General features: G+C 48.4%; 1 protein-coding gene across 3 annotated transcripts in view; it reads right to left on the minus strand.

The window, feature by feature from the left end:
- The window catches only part of LOC147625730 (protein ZINC INDUCED FACILITATOR-LIKE 1-like), a 178,051-nt gene that overhangs the window by 129,518 nt on the left and 29,581 nt on the right, over positions 1 to 18,952 (minus strand). For all 3 annotated transcript variants that reach the window (XM_086817263.1, XM_086817262.1, XM_086817261.1), the window contains exons 4-7: positions 17,145 to 17,247; positions 16,881 to 16,983; positions 13,564 to 13,617; positions 13,407 to 13,469 (exon numbers count right to left, since the gene is read on the minus strand). In XM_086817263.1, coding sequence (XP_086673389.1) covers positions 13,407 to 13,469; positions 13,564 to 13,617; positions 16,881 to 16,983; positions 17,145 to 17,247 — 323 coding nt within the window. The remainder of the gene's footprint in view (positions 1 to 13,406; positions 13,470 to 13,563; positions 13,618 to 16,880; positions 16,984 to 17,144; positions 17,248 to 18,952) is intronic.

Here is an 18,952-nt window from a genome sequence, read left to right on the forward strand (position 1 = left end):
GTGATTTCTAGTGTGCCAAGACGTCAGGCAACTGAAACTCGCGGTGCCCGGGGGACTAGGGCCTTTAACACACTTGTTGATACCATCAATGCATATTAAAACATTTAAACATGGCCACAGCCTTAATACATATCCATCATCACTTTGCATAAAACAAAAAAGTAAATGGAAAAGGTGATTGCTTCAAATTCATTGAATGAAGCATTCTTCCACCACAAAATACTAGTATGATTGAAGATACCCCCCTAAAAAAATAAGAACAAGCATTTGGTTCATCCTCCTAATCAAATAGAGACACTAAAAGAAGACGTGACACTTTTGTATGTCCAAGAAATCAAGGATCAAGAAACTACTCCACAAATGAGCCAACCAATCGTGGAGGGATTTCTATGGGACTAAAGAGACATGGAGTTGTTATTGAGGGATGTGGTTCCACTATTAAACAACTTTTGCATAAATGATTGCAGGAGAAACATATTGTCCACAAATGCTGAAAATGAAGCTTGCACATGTGACACCGCATAGAGGCTGGAATGGACCGACCTCCCCTCTTGGAGTATTTTATCACCCAAGGAGAATAATATCATGTACAAGCTTTGAGAGCCTTACTCTCCCCACGGGAGATGCCATATTATCCATATACAACCATCATTGGACCAAACACATAGGCTATCATCAAAAGAAGCCCCTAAATACCATGAATGTGTGTAAGCCACGTCTTCCCGTGAACAGTGAGGGTACTGATCTCCCCCATCACCACAGGTCTTCAAGATACCATATGTGAAAAACTCAGCTGAAGCAAATAATATACCATATGCATCACCATGAACAAGTCGTGCAGCACCATGGGCAACCAAAACAAGTCGAGGCAGCACCAATAGAGCTGGCACAGCAGCTACAGAATCTGAAACAGTAGGTACAGCCCTCCACTCAACCGGTACAACATGTACAATGGCAGGTACAATGACTGGTACAACAAGTACAAGGGTTGGTACAATACGTACAGCAAGTACAAGGGCTGATACAGGGGGCACAGCAAGTACAAGGGTTGGTACAAGTACAATTGCTAGAAATCATAATAAAATGATTAAACCTTTGCCTTTAGTATTTCGTTGCGATGGAAGCCTCCAAAACAGTCCCCAACAGCTAGTATTCTTCATAGGCAGCCTTCAAGAGAGAGGAAAGAGAGTAGCCATCATTAGGGCAACGTGTAATGGTGATAGAGGCTAGTGTGCAGCAAGAGAGCCTCCTTCAAACGAAGAGAGAGGGCTCCAATTTATAGATTTGGGCCTCCCATGAGCTAAAATGGCAAGAGAAGGCTATAATGACGAGTGTGAGGCCACTTGTTTCACTTTGATCCACTTTCTTGACGAGTGTGAGGCCACTTGTCTCACTTTGATCCAATTTCTTGCCACATGTCCCAATCTAAGAGATAGGTTCTACCATAACATTTCTCTCTAAAAATATCCCAACTGGTTGTTGGAAATAAGTGCTCACTAGGAGTACTTTTAGTCTTGGTCATCTCAGTGTATGCCACGTGGCACCTCTATAATTGTCCCATAAGTCACTCTACTCTATCTTGTACTTCTCACCTATATATTGTGGGTGTCACATCAATGAAAGTATCTATCTTGTGTCTTGTCTACACTCATCTCAAGGTATGTCTAAGCTTTGTGTTTCCTTTTTAGTCTTGCTCTCATTTCAGTTTCAGTTTTAGCTTTGTCTCTCCCCCATTTTTCTTACACTGGTAGCCCATTTGTCATAGGTACTTAGGCAACTCTTGGTATCTGCTTAATTCCAGACATAATGACGCGAACAGAATTTCCATCGAAGTCGGGCCAAAATAGCAACTCTCCTAAATTTTAGGAGTGTGATCCTTTGTATTCCAGGATAATCCCCCATTCCCAAAGCTTGTTCTCTCCGAATATTTGGACGTCTTGGAGTCCACCAGACCCCTTTCATACTGGGAAATGTCTAGGCTGATGACAGCAACCGAGTCAACTACAGGTACACTAAAAATTTGACGATCCTGTTGAGGACTCTTGTGAGTCGGGAGTTCCCAAATTTTGAGTCTGTGGTAGTTCATCATCTCTGCATGCCCAATACACGTTCTGGGGTGAGCTCTAGTTCTATCAATCCCATCAAGAGTCCCCTCTCTGTCAAGTGCTACAGCCGCAAGCGGCCAGTTAACTTTGTGCCCCCCAGAAGCCCTCCTGCTCCTGTACCTCTACCCATGGCTGCAATGAATCGTGGTCACCCCAGGAACAACCCTCCAGCTCCAGAACCCTTATCCATGGTGCTGGGTCGGATTAACATCAAGCTTCCCACATTCAAGGGCTCCACCTCGGAAGATAGGGATGACCACGTGCAGTGCTTCATTTCTATGTGCAAAAATTTGTGGACTAGCCCAACTTGAGGGATACCTTCCTCCGCGGGTAAGTATGAAGACCGCATTCTCCAAGACCTGGGAAGACTTCAACTCTTGCCCGGGGAGAGAGTGTCTGAGCTGATGACACGAACAAGGGTCTTGGTGTCCCGGTTGCCGACCTACCCTGCTTTCTTCATGGTCAAGCAATGGGTGCTACAAGCCTTGCCGCGGTCCACCCAACAAAAGATTAAAGAAAGCAGACCTGCACCTACCACCTTACTGGATTTCCAAGAGCTGGCCTCTCAACTAGAGAATGTGCGCTTGATGTTTGAGCGTGACAACAGTTCCTCATCCTCCTGGGTCATGTCCTCACAAGAAGACCCCATGGCCATACTCAAACGGGAGTTGGAGGCACTCAAGCCTCACAAGGCACAAAGTGAAGACAGCACCTTGGCCCACCTCAAGAAGGAGATAGAAGAACTCAAAGGCCAACAAGAAGCAAAGAAGACAGTGAGGTGCACCATTTGCTAAGCCTCAAGGCACTCCCCCTAAGAGTGCCCACGGAGAAAGTACTGTTCATTCTATGAGAAAGGCGGTCATGAGGACAAGGATTGTTACTACTTGAAGGGCTTCCACCAATTGCATCACCAACAACAGTTTCCTCCACCAGCTGCCCCCACCGGTCATTTCACATCTTTCACCCCCGCAACCGCACCTATCTACCAGCCAGCCCCTTCTGCATACACCCCCACCCCCTCACCCACTAACCCTTACCTTCCACCCCTCATGCCCACCCCACCATCTCCTTTCCCTGCCACCCTCGCGATCACCACAGCAGAAAACCGGCCTCCTCAGCCACTGCTCCTTGTAACCGTCCCATCTTATGCTACCGCTGTGGGGAGTATAGTCACTACCAAGGTCAGTGTCCCCTTCCACAAGGGACACCCCCTGTGCCGTCATTCCCCCAAGGCCAAGGATCACTACACCTGGGACTGCCCAAAGCAACAAACTGGTGCTTCCACGACTTCCAAGCGCCAGCCGCCACTCACTTGGGTCTCTGTGAGAAGTGCTACTGAGTTGGCCGACACCTCCTCCTTGGTGCAAGTTCACCCATTCTTCACCTTGGGAGTGTCCCCGACCCCAAACAACCCTACACACCACCCTCATCTCATGTGGAACACCCCACCACAAGTGTAGTCACCTGTGCTCAGAAGAAGTCCCCTCAAACATCTCTCATAATGTGGCGGACCACGCCTTTCTGCAGACTCTCAAAGATCTTCAGGAGGGGCCACCCACATTCAATGACGGAGGGCAGGCCGCTGTGACTCCCCACCCTGCACCTTCAACAACTTCCATGGCCGGCCTACTTAAAGAGAGCAAGGTGGGGATGTCACTCTACCAACTGCTCCAATTTAGCCCCACTGCCTGCGTGCAATTGAATTTGCTCCTGCAACAACTAGAGCAGGGGTCAAAGATTCAAGGTGGTGAGCCACGGATTCGGGCCGACCTGCAAGCAACAAAATGTATGGGCATCACTCATGCAATCAATGCCCTCACCGATTTCAAAAACCCTCGCCTCACAGTGCAAATCAATGGAACCCCTCTCTCTAGAGCCATTGTGGATGGCGGACCCGGAGTCAACCTAATGCCGGAGTTCACTCTCAAAGCCACTGGTTTGCAGCTCACCCAACCAGCCAATTTCCATGTCCGGATGGCAGACCAGTGCGAGGTGACACCTCTCGGGCTCGTGGAGGGAGTGCCAGTCCAAATCCAAGATGCTGTCTTCTCTCTAGATTTTGTGGTCGTCCGTCTTCTAGAAGTCAAAGGAGTATACCCCTTACTAATTGGCCAACCATGGTTGTGAGGTGCTGGTGTGCTACACGACTAGGGAAGCGATAGGTTGTGGATACCTCAGACCCATGGCCAAAAAGAATTCAAGCTTGAAGAAGGTCTAGACCAAGCTGTCCGGGGTGCGGTAGTCGCACCCACGCCAATGGAGGAAGGCATAGTCCCTTATTGTGCAGACTCCGTGCTCCTGGACTAGCTCTAGGCTGCAGGAAATCTCTCATGCTACATGGTGGACATCACGGAGGTTCATGAAGCCACCAATCTGCAGGACCCCACAATTGAGCACTTTGAGGTAATCAGCCTGGGAGAGCCCATCACTGATAGGAGGCGTGGAAAGCACTCCCACCACCATCACGTCTGAACCATCGGCCACCACCAAGGGATCAGTCACGAAGAAGGCACACTCAAAGCCACCCATAGCCAAAGGTCCAAAAGAAAGCTCTGGCATGGTACCTATACTCCACCCTCCTCTCCTCAATGGATCCGATCTCCGTATGGGTGGCAACAAGCTAACTCTCAATCCATGGGCTATTGGGGGAACTCTCCTAAAGACGCTGAAGAGAAGCAAGACCCCTCCTCAGGCTCCTCTCCTACTCACGAAATCCCTCCAATCTGCTCTATGCTACCTTCTACACAAATCTGTTGATCTCACCAAGGTCCACATCCAAGGTGCACGCGACAGAACCCAAGATAAAATCCAGTCCCGCCAATATCTGCTCTCCTACTGTTGCAGATCTTGGGGTCCTATATGAGGCTGCCGGAATCCTAGTGCTCACATGCATGTCCAGCCTCCAGGGGTCCTCTAAGAACAGAATAAACAAACGTGATCAGAGAAAGTGGTGCCCGCCAAGATGCCAATCATGCCCCGCGACCGCAAGCCCACTCATCCACATAGAACCTGTCAAGTTGAGAGAGGTTGGGGCCGGTGCTCCTCCTATCGGACCGTGAGAAGCACAGGCTCCCAGGGCTACACCCAAATTCTGGAAGATGCCAAGTGTCTTGTCCCCTGAGTACAAAGTTCCACTCCTCCCATGCAGAGTACTCTATGCCTGAGACTATAGACGTGCCGCCTTTGAGTCTGTCCTTTGTTGACCGATCATGTTAGTCTCCACCCAAGCACCAACAGTCAGCAACAAGAGGAAGGCCCTGACCGGCTGTACTCTAGAAGATGGCTCTACCTGCTGTGGCGTTTGGGGCATAGTCATTGAGGAAGCCCACGCGGTCCTCTCCAATCCTAATGGTAACCCACTATGCTCGCCCAAAGACTATGACACCTGAGTCTGTCACTGCCATCAAGAGTTGCATGTTGACAGATATACAAACTCATCCCTGCGTCCTTGAGGGGCCAAAAGAGGGAGACCAAAAAGTGTGGCTCCTGCTTGGTAAAAGCATCCTGCAACGACGGATACGTCCCTCGGAAAGATGGTGCTCCCGAAGGAAAAGAATATCCAACTGTAGCTCTGGGGAGCTCTCCTCTAAGGACGCCTAGCCACTGAAAGCACTTAGGCCCCCCTAAACCCTGAATGTTCCATGAGGCTATCTGCATATCAATCTCTATGGAAGGTGGAACTATCGAAATTGCCCTCAACTCAAAGAGTCTTGGGTGTGGGTTTCGATGGGGAATAATCGTAATCACTCTTGAGGCGAAAGCGCGCCAAGTGGGCGCGGATCCTGTCCTCAGTGTGTCGCCACTGTATCCGAGCGCGAGAGTAGCCATACTCTGAACTCTATCGATCACAATGGAGGTATCTATAAGAGGGGGGGAGGGGTATTGCAAATGAGACACATGAAGGAACACAAAGAGCAGCACCTCTAGCATAAAGGACACCACCTCCCTGTCCTGATCTCTATGGTGTGAGCCTCCTAAAGGACACCTCCTCCCATCTAGGGGCCACAGGTGGGTGAGCACATCGATGATGCACAAATGGTGAAGATGGTGTGAGAGCTCTACTTCCTACCCCCGCATGGCGGCAACCACCGACTCCAAATCCCACTCCATCCTCGGGGCTGAACTCAAGGGAAAGGAAAAGATCATCACGCTATTCTCTCACGTAGATGGTTTGGAATGATGAAACACCACACAAATCTGAATGGAAGTCACTGTCTCCTCAAAAATATATGTTCCTTCCACCGGAAGACATCAGAAGAAACTGTAATCCACAAGCAGCCCCAAGATCCTCGGGGACCCACCTGGATATTTTGGCAGGAGAGCCCTTACCGGGGAAGTGGCGACCATCATCTCAACCGGCTCCGACAATCGATGGATCAAGGGCGGACAGAGCTCGCCGACTTCCTCCGCTCTGGGTCGAGCACTGCCAAAGGGTGGCGGGAGTGCTCTAGAGAGGCAGAGGGAGGGGGGAGTGCAGGCATGGAGGAAGAGGACGGGGCAAGGGGGACTGTTTTGCGGGAAGAGTTGGAGGCGAGGATGGAGGATTAGGTGGAGAGCGGAAGGGGGGGGGGGGCAGAGAAAAGGGAGTGGAAGCAGCTGGGAGTGATCCATCGGAGAGGGAGGGTGCAGGGAGGGGCTTGTCAGGGGTTCAGTGGGGCCGCTCAGCTCTAGAAGTTGGTTGGCGGCCCTACCACGAGCCAACAATCTACCACTCTCGAGCAGCAGAGTCATCCGCGGTCAGGTCTTGGTGCTCAGCTGCTTGGGAGTCTCCCTCTCTCTCTACCCCCTGGTGAAAATCTAAACTGGGACCCGGGGCGGGAGGGGGCCACGCGATCTCTGGACTGGCGCCGAGGGCAAGCTCTGGCGAGGTGTCCCTTCTGCCTACAAATGAAACGCTGGCCGGGAAGGCTTGAGTACTCCACTCGTTATAGGATGGGGTCTCCTTGAAGGCAAGGAAGGGATATGACATGAGGCACTGTCTCCGGCGAGACAATACAGATGCAAAGGGATGGAATCCCCACCGCCCGTGCGAGGGACGAAGCGGCAATGGGGGGAGATTCCACCACTCCCCCAATGGGGCGCCCGTGAGGAGGGATCGGAAAAAATCAGTGGCGATGGCTCTCACATTAGGGGGGGTCAAAAACAATAGCTCCATCCTAGCCATGCAACCTGCAAATACCATCTCTCCACCTATGGAGGCCTGCAATCTCAAAAAAGTCCCCCGTGACTCTATCTTTGCCTGGGTCCAAAAGGAAGCTCTGGAATGATACCTATACTTCAACCTCCTCTCCTCCATGAATTTGATCTCCATACGGGCGACAGCAAGTTAACTCTCAATCCACGGGCTTTCGGGAGACCTCTCCTAAAGCCACTGGAGAGAAGCAAGACCCCTCCTCAGGCTCCTCTCCTACTCACGAAATCCCTCCAATCTGCTCTGTGCTGCCTCTTGTAAAAATCTGTTGATCTCACCAAGGCCCACATCCAAGGTGTACATGGCAGAGCCTGAGGTAAAATCCAGTCCCACCTATATTTGCTCTATCCTACTGCACATCTCGGGGTCTCGTATCAAGTTGTCCAGAATCCTAGTGCTCGCATGCATGTCCTACCTCCAGGGATCCTGTAAGGACAGAATAACCACAGCCTGACCAAAAAACATGGTGCCAGCCAAGATGCCGATCATCCGCGACCGCAAGCCCACTCATCCACATAGAACTTGTCAAGTCGAGAGAGGTTGGGGCTGGTGCTCCCATCGGACCGTGAGAAGCACAGGCTCGCAGGGCTACGCCCAAACTCAAGTAGATACCAAGGGTCCTGTCCCTTGACTGCCAGGATCAACTCCTCCCATGCAGAGTACTCTGCGCCTCAGACTATAGTTGTGTCTCCTCCAAGTCTGTCCTATGTTGACTCGATCATGTTAAAGTCTCCACCCATGCACCAAAAGTGAGCCTGAGGAAGAGCCTAACGGACTGTTCTCCAGAAGGAGAAGCAGAGGGGGGTGGGGCTGGGGTGGGGAGGTGGAGAAGAGGGAGACGGATGCGGCTGGGAGTGATCCATCGAGAGGGAGGGTGCTGGGAGCGGCTCGTCGAGGGTTGAGTGGGGCTAGCTGACCACATTGGAAACTGAGAACCAGAGGAGTCATCTCGGCAGGGTAACAGTTGCGCCAAACCAAAGGGGCCGGAGGGATCCTCGCAAGTGACTAGAGAGGACCCATCGCCAGCAGGTGGGTGCTACGATAAATTCTCAAAACGGTTCTCTCACAGAACCGAATCCTTTTGTACTCTATCAGTCTAGCGCACGCAGCAGCGGCGCTCAGCAATGGTAGTTGGCTGACGGTCCTAGCACGGGCCAACGGTCTGTCACTCTCCAATAGCAAAGTCATCCGTGGTCGCGTCCTGGTGCTCAGCTTCCTAGGAGCCTACCTCTCTCTTTACTCCCTGGTGAAGATCTGAACGCGAACCCGTGGAGGAGGGACACCAGAGGCAATCTCCTAGATTGGCGCCGAGGGCAAGCTCTAGTTAGGTGTCCCATTCGTTTGCAAATGAAACACTGGCCAGGAATGCGTTAGTACTCCACCCGTTGAATGATGGGGTCTCCTCGAAAACAAGGAATGGATATGACATGAGGCACTGTCGCCGGCGAGGCAATACAAATGCAAAGGGATGGAATCTCGGCCGCCTATGCGAGGGATGAAGCCGCAGTGGGGGGGGGGATTCCATCACTCTCCCATGGCTCCACCGATCACCGGAAGAAGAGGAAGGTATTCCTTCCCAAGGCCTGGGAAGCAGACTATCACGAGAAAGCCTGAAACGCTAGCCAGTGGGTCGGAGGCAGGGTCAAAGCCTTGCTACCACCGCGTAAAGAAGGCTTGGGCCATACGCAATGCAATGAAGCTCAGCTGCATGACTCGATCTGATGCCACTAGCAAGTCGAACTCAACCTGGTAGTAGCCACGCCGTAGAGGATGAACGTATGCAATCTTTGCAAGCCCACCAACGAGGCTAGCCTGTACAAGATCTCTGAGTTGTCTGCGCGCAAGGTGGCCACCAACAATCTTGCATACCAAAGTGGAGGCCTCTGAGGATGCAATAGTCATAGCAAGGAGCTGAAGGTCCGCTTCAAAGAAAGATAAGCAAGTAAGCAAGTTACTGCGGCCTTGGTAAGGGATGACGGAGTGGCTGCCATGGAGTCCTCCTGAGGGTGAAGATCAGCGAGACTTGCCAAATGAAAACAGCCCAAGAACTGAAGACTCTGCCAAATGAAGACGGAGGGGACGAAGAAGCAGGAGGAAGACGGGGTAAGCGGAGAAAAGCGACGAGGGGCTACGGGGAGAAACGAGAGGCACAGGCGGGGGGGCGGAAGGATATTTGGGGGGGGGGGCGGGGGCGCAGGAGAAGTGGGGGGTGGGGGGAGGGAGGGCGCAGGCAGAGCGAACAGCTAGGGGCAGAGGGGGGCACTGCGGGGGGTGGGCGCAGGCAGATCAGGGGGGCACAGTTGGGATGAGGGGACTGCAGGTGGACAGTGGTGAAGGGTGTGCAGAAGGGGCTGGGCAACGAGGGGCGAAGACGATGCGGAGAAGGGAGGAGGGAGCACATGCAATGCACATCACAGGGGGGAGAGGCGCTCGCAGATCCAAGCTCGACTCAAATGACTTCTTTCAACCACTCTGCCTTCTTACAACCACCATCCCCATTTCATGATAAAGTTGTGTACGTGCCAAAATAAATTCCATTCACCATTCTTTTAAGAATATATGGCAACACACAGATCACAACAAAGGTATTAAAGGGCAAGTCTCCACATCAAGGTTATATAGCATTTAAGAATTTTGATAAAGAAATGGTATGTTCATTCGTCAATGACCACACATCCAAAACCCAAAAGCAATACACCACCTCGGCTGAGTATTGACAGGACCTGGGAAAATATTGCTAGTATCACGGCATGGCATATCTGAAAGCCCAGATGATCACAGGCCTTTGAGGGTATTCATATTTATGACACCCAGTCTATGGAGTGACATCATTCACACTCTTTTGGCCACCTAGGCCCACATAGAGCTGCACAAACAAAACGCAGACGATGTATGAGAGAGTGGAATCATGGTATTTTTTTCTCTACTCCTATGAGGCTTTATGGCAGCATTGTGCCCCCGATTAGTTGAGATCTCCCTACCTTTTGGTTTGACATCTCCCTTTGTATGATTCTACTTTACTTCATACAGAAGTCTCTTTTCTGGAAAAAAAAAAAAACCTAAAAGCAATGCAAATGCATCTTTCTAGATTGTATTGTGGACTCCAAAAGCCAAAAGTGCTTCTCACACTCCTATATCAGCCAAATCCAGGGGCTGGTTTGAAACTTTCTTTTATTGAGATAGGATGGTGACCACCAAGCCAGAGTCGAGGTCTCATGGAGCACCATCGTTCTACCCTTCTTCTTTTTTTTTTCCAACTGGCCTTTGGCCCAAGATCCTCCCATAGTTACCAAATTTCACTGCCCATAGACAGCCACTCGTACGCAATGCCGCCGAGGAAGCACCAAGGGGGGTTTTTGAACCCAAGACCTCTTGGTCCGAGGCAAACACCTTCACCACTTGAGCTATCACCTCACTGGCCATCGTTCTACCTTTGCACCAGGGCGGCCTTAACATCATCTATCAAGAGATCTAGAGCAAACAGAGTAGACCTTTACTCTGCAACTATCATCCGCAGACTCCAGCCAGAAGGAGAGCCAAAAAAGAATTTTGTTGGATCCACATTGCAGGCTGTAATCCCACCTTAGGTGAAACCTGGTTTCCAGGATACAAGTGGATCTTCATAGAAGCCAGCCTTAACAGTCCAGGAATTTCCACTTTAGAAAAAAAAAATGTGTAGAAGGGAAGTGACTGTTGTTGGTGTGTGTGACTTATCCCATAAGCAAAGGGATTGTAACATGCCTTGGGCATATCTATAAAAAGGGGAGTTCCCCACTCATTTGAAGCATTATGAAATATCCCATTTCATTGTTTCTCTCTCTTGTGCAGGCATTCTAGCCACCTGTAGGTCCACTTATTGTTGGTGATCCTGCTGGGGAGGCGTGAGTTTCCATATCCTTGGCAGTCCATGGCGCAGAGGAGAGCTCTACCTAACTTACCTTCTTTATTGGACTTCATGGCAGACTGGAGAGAGCAGAGCCACCCATGGAGGATTTCACCGGCTGCACCTTGTAGAGGATGAGGGTGAGGGTGATTGGTTTCCATGCGGATAAGTGGCACATAGACCCTCCACCGGCCAAGGTGGCTAGAAAGAGATTCTGGCGTTTGTGTATTCGTGGGCAACTCTTTTCCCCACAATGTTGGATTGGAAGAGGCTCAAGAGCCTCATGTAGGATGAGAGAATGCTTTCTACACAACACTTGAGGGGCACTAGTCAAAGGATTATGCAGATGGATGCAGCTATACCCAACCACCGGATCACAAGGAACTTGATGGAAGGGCCTAATCACTCATGGTTTGGGGTGTTTTCAGGGATAGGGGTACCTTTTCAGGCCAAGTGCCTTCCCACTTCGGGTGAGGATGTACCGGTTTTTTACTCCATTGAGAATAGATGGCCCTTGCATAGAAATCTTGGGCAGGATATCATTGAGGACCCACTGATCCGGCCGGTGAAAGTTGTGGGCAACGCAAGGAAGCACTTCTATATTGATCCCCCTGAAGGGATGATTACATATTCTTGGAGCCTCTAGTTATATGATGGGTACCCATCCTATCAGATACCTGCCCGGTGAGTGGGAGTGGAGGAATGCTTTTAACCCCATGAAAAGCATGCCCTTCTTTAGTTACACTGTGCAACACCTGGTTCTGGGAAACATCCAGAGTGTCCCTACTCTTAGACCTCATTAGGAGGCTTATGGGATCACCCTTGACATTAATAAAGCTTTTTGGCGGAGGTTGCGGCACGAAGTGAAGATTTCCTCTTTTATTTCGCTGTCTCTACATGGTGGTCTTGCCACCAACCACTGGAGATCGGTCGTTGGTGCTAGCCCAGCTTGCCCAAGATGTGCAGGAGCTTCAGAGATAATCTACCATTGCTTTTGGGAGTGCAGAAGGCAGAGAGGATTTGGATTGCAATAGCACACCTTTTTGGAAGAATGAAGAGGGATGCCTACATTTGTTTTGGTGCCATTTCTTGGCTTGAAGGGAACGACAAAGATATGGTCATGAGGATTACTCGAGGGGAGTGGGTCGGCAGTGCTGTCTTCAAGACATGCCAAAGTCACGCTACATAGCACAGAGGTTGGACACTGCATGGGATATCGTTGCTAGCATCACAGCTTGGCACGTTGGAAGGCTAGATGCACTGAGGCCATGGAGGGCACTTTGGTTTATGATACACAGTGCATTTGCAGGATTTGGTGTGATAGTCCACACACTCATGGCCACTTGGGCCAGGATTCAAGGATCTTTGAGGGCTATAGAGAGAAAGCTTGGCCTATTCATGAGAAAGTGGGATCATGGCATCTTTTTCACTACCTCTCACATGGGACCTTAGATTGATTGAGATTTCCCCCCTGCTTGATCTGAAATCTCCTTTTTTGTTTACAAAAAATCATATTAAGAAGTCTCTTTTTCAGGGGGAAAAAGGACTGAGTCAATGCTGAGTGGTCGAACTTTGCAGCATCCACACTCAGTTTGAACAGCCGAGGATATGGATAGCATGCAATCAAAACTTTGCAAGCCAAGAAGAGCCATAACCTCTTTCCCTAGCTATGCATATTGTATCCTAAAACTTTCCTGGCCGCACGGTGCCTGTAGTCACAAGCATTCAAGAGGAGTTACATTGTGCCCTTGTCGAGGGTGATCTCAACATGCTCATGATTTAGGAGGACCGTTTGACAAACCACACCTTTTGGTCCAGCGTTTGGACCCCTAAAACCATGGAGAGGTTTGCATCTCCTTTGGCAGCCAGCTTCTACCTCAGGTCTTCCTCAGATGGCAGACTCAAGTACACCGGGGTTGGGGCGACAAGCATAGTTGCAATGCTGGCCTAGCCTCTAGCTCCAGAGTGCTCCAGATGGAGCTGTGTGAATTTGTCTTGCAGAAATTGCTCTCGACAGTATTGTTTGAAGCTAGGAATATGTTATAATAGACTAAAGAGCATGCCTTCACAAAAATGATTTCTATATTATCGTGATTTTTGTGCATCTCCGTAGATAGATATGTTTCCAACATTCATAATCTTTTAAGCACCATATTACCCGTTCACACTAAAATTACCATACTTCTAGTCAACTAAGAATGAAAATGGAAAAAAAATATTGTGTCACCTGAGCCAAGTACCCTCCAATAGCTGGACCAATGATCAAACCAACCCCCCACATTGTTCCTACCTATAAAAATGAATCAAGCATTTCAAATTAGTTCACGTAAATGAGCTTGAGAACAAGGTGACCAACAAGAAAAGGATATAGTAAAGAGCAACACCATTGATATACCCAATGCTTGATGCTCCTCACTACAGATCTCAGATGCATAGGCCTGCAAAACCTCCTTTGGTTATTGACCATATCTAGAAGCTAAACAAGTTCAAAATCTTGAGCACAACTTCATGATATTAACTAGTGAGGAAAACCATCGCCAAGATATAAACTTTGAAAATACAAGTACATATTACAATTTTGAAATTTTTCTATTTAATGGATTTTGTGAATGTTGGAAAATGGAATATTGAAAAGTAGCCTGATGAAACCTCATTCAAAACGCTAATGTGGCACACGAAACCCTAATTGGCAGGCAAAACCATAATTCAACCTCAGAGCTTCTAATTTGTGCCATGAGAAACCCTTATGTGGAAGCAAAAACCCTTCCACCTGCCTGCTGCCCCCCAACCCTATGCTCCTTCGCCTGCCACTCTCCCCCCCTTGTCCTCCTACCCTCTAGCGTACAGAAAATTCTTCTTCTGTTGAAATCAGCCTTCCGTATTGATTGGCATCATGAACTCCGCCAAAGACAATCCTTCACCACCCCCATCAGCTGAGCTGCAAGCAGGAATAGCAAGACGATCAAGACCACCAGGCCAGGCCTACTCACACAATTCGCAGGCAGAAGTGGATCCAAGGATGTGAAGGCATAAAGACTCGCAGGCAGGCAAAAGGATCAAAAAGAAACACCACACACATAAGAAGAAGCACAAAATTTGGACGGGAGCAGCTCAGAAAAGAATCTGAATTAGGATCCAGTGTCGGACATTTGTAATCAATCATAGCAAGGCACATGGCAAACCAAGAGTGGTTGCCAAGATCCTGGAAACCCCACAACTTTGTAAAAAGGGGTTCTGAAAGTTTGTGATTCCTAGCTCCACTGAGTCTGTGTTGTCCTTGCCTCAAACTATAAAGCCTTCTAGGCGATTTGTACTCTCACTATTATCATAATACAAATCTTCATCTATGTAATGGTTACTCTCCGGAATATAATGACAAGTTTTGTTGCTTACATCTCAACTATTGTATTGAGAGTGAGAGAGAGAGAGCGAGAGTGCAATCATTAAGCGTGCTTTTGAATTCCATGAGCAAACCTCAAAAATGTGTTGGCGATCTGGACCCAAGCCCTTCAAGACAAGGAGAGGAGTAGGTTGTGGTTGACGGTGGATGGATTCCCAGGAGAAGCACTTCAAGCACCAAGTAGTAAGCACGAGTGCTGACCAAAGACCTGAGCAGAAGTTCCGCCGTCTATGTACAATCCGCTCAAGATCAATGCTCCCGTGCTCTTTTCCTGCATCCCTTCTCCTGTTAGACCATGAATAAAGAAGAGTGGATGGTCTCCTCAAAATGGCATCCTCATGCCAACAATCTCTGACATGAATGGAGAGTATAAACCTCTTCCAAGACGCTCTTTCAAGAGGATGCACCAAGCCCTCATGTCCACCTCTTTTATCCATTGGCATCTCAACCATGTTAAAATCCCTACCAATAATCCAATGGTCGGCAAGAGGCATCAACGTAGTGAGAGATTTCCAGAAGACAATCCTCTCGCCTCGATGGTTAGGAGCATAGAAGTTGAGAATACCAATGCGTGTAGTACCCTGCATAAGGTCTCATAGGCAAAATGACACCATGTCCAATGATGCAAGGCAAGATCAAAGCTAAAACATAGATACAAACACCACCTTTGGTACTAATAGCTAATGACCAGAAGGTGTGTCCCAAGAGAAGGTTGCCTGATCTCCCACACTGGCTAGCATCCAGTTTATGCTCTTGTAAGAGCAATACATCCATAGGTCCACCTGTAACTACACAATGAAGTTGAGTTTTGACAATTTGTTTCCGCCGATGCGGAAAAAAGTCCCCAAGACCCTGAATGTTCCAAGAGACAATCCTCATAAGGACTCAAAGTAGGAACAACCAGATCTCATGGTCGACGAAGGACCCCCTTTAGAGACAGAGGTATGTCTCGCATAGGTAAGGGAGGAAAAATCTGACGATGTAAACCTTATCTCTCATTCCCACTCCGGGGAAAAGCCAGGGTTGGTCCTCAAAACTGGAGAGGTATCATCACAATGTGACTGCGCAACATCATCCTCAAGGGTACAATCATCCTATAACTGTAATGCAACATCCTCATGTGAGGGATCCAAATCATGTGCCTGCAGAGCCTCATCCTCCAAAGAAGGATCAACATCCTAGGTTGGGGTGCTCCACTAGGGGTGGGGGTGAAGGGGCAAGTACGGGGGCTCGAGGGTGCCTGCCATCCCTAACCACAACCCAACGCTGTGTGGTCTACTAATAGGTGGATGGAAATGCCACACTTTCTCAAGAGGGAGTACAAGGATTTTGCATAATTCTTTGGGTCATATGTGCAAATGCAAGGCAACTACAAAAGCCATCTGATGGGTGGGACCACGTCGCCTCCTAGCATGGCCGTTCGATCTGGGACAATCTCTAGCACTGTGGCCCTGTCGAGAAACGACAAATCCGACACTGGTCAAATCTGCCTGCAATCTCCATCCTCTAGTGGAAATGAGAACCGTCAAGTCTCTGAAGCATAATACGGTCATCAGTCCAAGATTTGGAGACTACATTAAGTATGAGTTCCTTTGATCATCCTTGGTCAATGGGAAAACAGAGGGGGTGAATAGGATTTGAAGGATATGCTTTGTGCATATGTCTCCAGGTGACCATATGACTGGGATGACCGTTGGTCATTGTCCGCGAGGATGTCACACCACAGATCTGCCATGAGGCTCGTCATCAACACGAGCCTGGCACATTTGGTAGGCACACTACAACAAGACTATGAGGGCATCATCACTCCTCTGGCAGAGACCATCTGCTTCATCTGGACAGACATCATCAACTCTCTCCACGGATGTTAAAAGTGACTGCAAGGTGATTCAGAGATTATGCAGCAACAATGTGCAGACCTACTACACACTCGGAACCTGGGTCTCTTTTTCACCCAGGGCAACAGTGATATATTTAAGCATTACAGGCCCCCAATGTGGCTATTTTCCCCCCTCCCCCACAGATGTAGTCTCCCTCCAAGAGCATAGAGGATTCCCCCCCAGCTTAGTGTCTGTACCTCTTCAGAGGGTTCTCATCTATTTCCAGGAAAATCTCTCTTTTACAAATGGAAAACATTGCTTCAGCGGGGGAAAAAAAAAAAGTGGAAAAACTAATATCTTTTCCTCAATGTTTGCTTCAAATCTTGTGAGAAAAAGATGGCATCACATATTATCTATATACATCAAAACTGATGCAAAGATAATAATAACAAAAGGGGGGGGGGGGAATATAAGAGCATACCCTTAATGTCCCAGTCATTCCATTGCAAATGCCAAGAAGGAATCGTGATGTTAGTGCCATCCAAAAGTTGGTACTGAAGCCAAAAAGCGTGTTGAATATAACTCTGAAATGACAAGAAGGAAGAAAGATAAAAAGAACTAATAGCTGAATCATCACTACAGGATACAAGAAGCCAGCCACAAATTGTTGCAAACCATGTTTCCATCACCATAGCTGCATAGATCCTGTCAAGCAAATCGATGGATTTGAAGATTCACCATTTACATTGATGTGGTACCAACAAGGATGACAGGCTTACGGCCATATCTATCAGCCACCATACCCCAAGGTGCTGAGGTCATAAAGCGCCCCAGCATCATTGCTGACCCTGCATGTACCACCTCAACTCAGCATTTTATATTTTTATTTTTATTTCCAAGGAAACTCGGAAATTAAACACTGGCCCAGATAGAGAATATGGAGTCTACATGCATTACTACTGATGCCGGTACATCTTGGAAAGTGAAATAAATAGGCAGAAATAATAAAGAAAGAGGTACAGTTGAGAAGAGGACACTTAGATGTAAAACTGGCAACAGTTCAAGGGGAGGATGAGAAGCACCCGGAGACCTTTGGATCAGTGTAAGGGGGGAAAAAGGAACTATTGCAGGGCAGGATGGAGATAGCTTGTCACACTGGAACCCCACTCAACAATTAGAAACGAATCCCAGCAAAGGATTTGGAACCATCTGTTACATCGGTGAGGCAAAAGTCATACATATGCCATTCACCTCCTTGGAGCTCAAAAGGGCCCTTATGAGGACAATTGTCCAGGTAAGGATACCTTAGCCCCATCCAATTCTGGACTTCCTTTGAATGACACATTATAGTAGCTCTCCTGAGATTTGGAATACAAGAGATGCATTCTATGCTCTCAGATGACCTTATTCCTCTCATCCCTGAGGAGGGAATATGACTTTGGTTACCCAATGGGAAGTTGGGAACCAATAACCTTGCTTGTAATTTCCTACAAAGTCCTCGTCAAGGCAGACATCTTGAGGCTCTAAACCTTTTCTTGCTATATCTCATACATGAGACTCGATTTAGTTTCATGCTGGGCAGGCATATTTTTTCCAATGTCTTCTATTTGTGTGGAATGGACTAAGAAGGCAATCAGCCCTTGGCTACTCTACCGCTAGAGGTTGAGAAGGTGAGAAGGCAGATGATCAGGTTGATTGAAATTCCTTGGCAGCAGTCTTTTGCATTTTGCATTTTCTAGGTGGGAACTAATGAGGTCTCTTCCTTATATACCGACCACATAACTCACAGCCAGGTCCTTCTGCTTCACCAACAAGGAGATCGATTGGCCAATCAATGACATGCCAGATCTTGATACAGCAATGAGCATAAAAAAATGAAACTTTCACATGTCTATGGTATTAAGGCAGGGCTGCCACCTTGCTTCTTTCATAGATTAAATTGTGGCCAAGGCCATGAGCTCATAGTCACATGGAACGTGGAACGGGAGCGGGAATGAATGAGGCCAATTTTGGAATGGGGAACGGGGACATTGGGACTTGGAACGGGAACGAATGACATGTCATCATGAGATCGAGTTTAGATAGGAATGAGACATAAATTATTTTGCGAACAAGATAGACAAATAGAGTAAAGAATGCAACAAATATATAGCCTACAAACAATTAAAACTTCAAAGAGAACAATTTTCAAATCTGCAGGTCAGTTTTTTCTTTTTTTTTCAATCCCGATGTTGTGTTTTTCCCTTGCTGCAGAGGTGCACATAATTTTTTTCCCTTACAAAGGTGCATGTTTGCCGTTAACCATTCGGCATTCTTTTCCCCTTGGTTTGTTGCAGACGACATGCGTTGGGTCGGTATCGTGATTCGTGGGCCATGGGTTACGTTTTAATAACGTCCCACAGTGACCCACGTTGATAAACGCACGATGATGCCCACGTCAGCAAAAAACCACCCACGGGCCACGATGCCCACGTTAGAAAAAAAGAACGTGTAACTGAAATGGCCACGTCTACTCCACACAAGCATTCCCGGATGAGTGCAAGTTCCTGGATC

The sequence above is a fragment of the Cibotium barometz genome, chromosome 23, assembly GCF_041138505.1.
Source record: "Cibotium barometz isolate CiBa-2024 chromosome 23, ASM4113850v1, whole genome shotgun sequence".
NCBI lineage: Eukaryota > Viridiplantae > Streptophyta > Polypodiopsida > Cyatheales > Cibotiaceae > Cibotium > Cibotium barometz.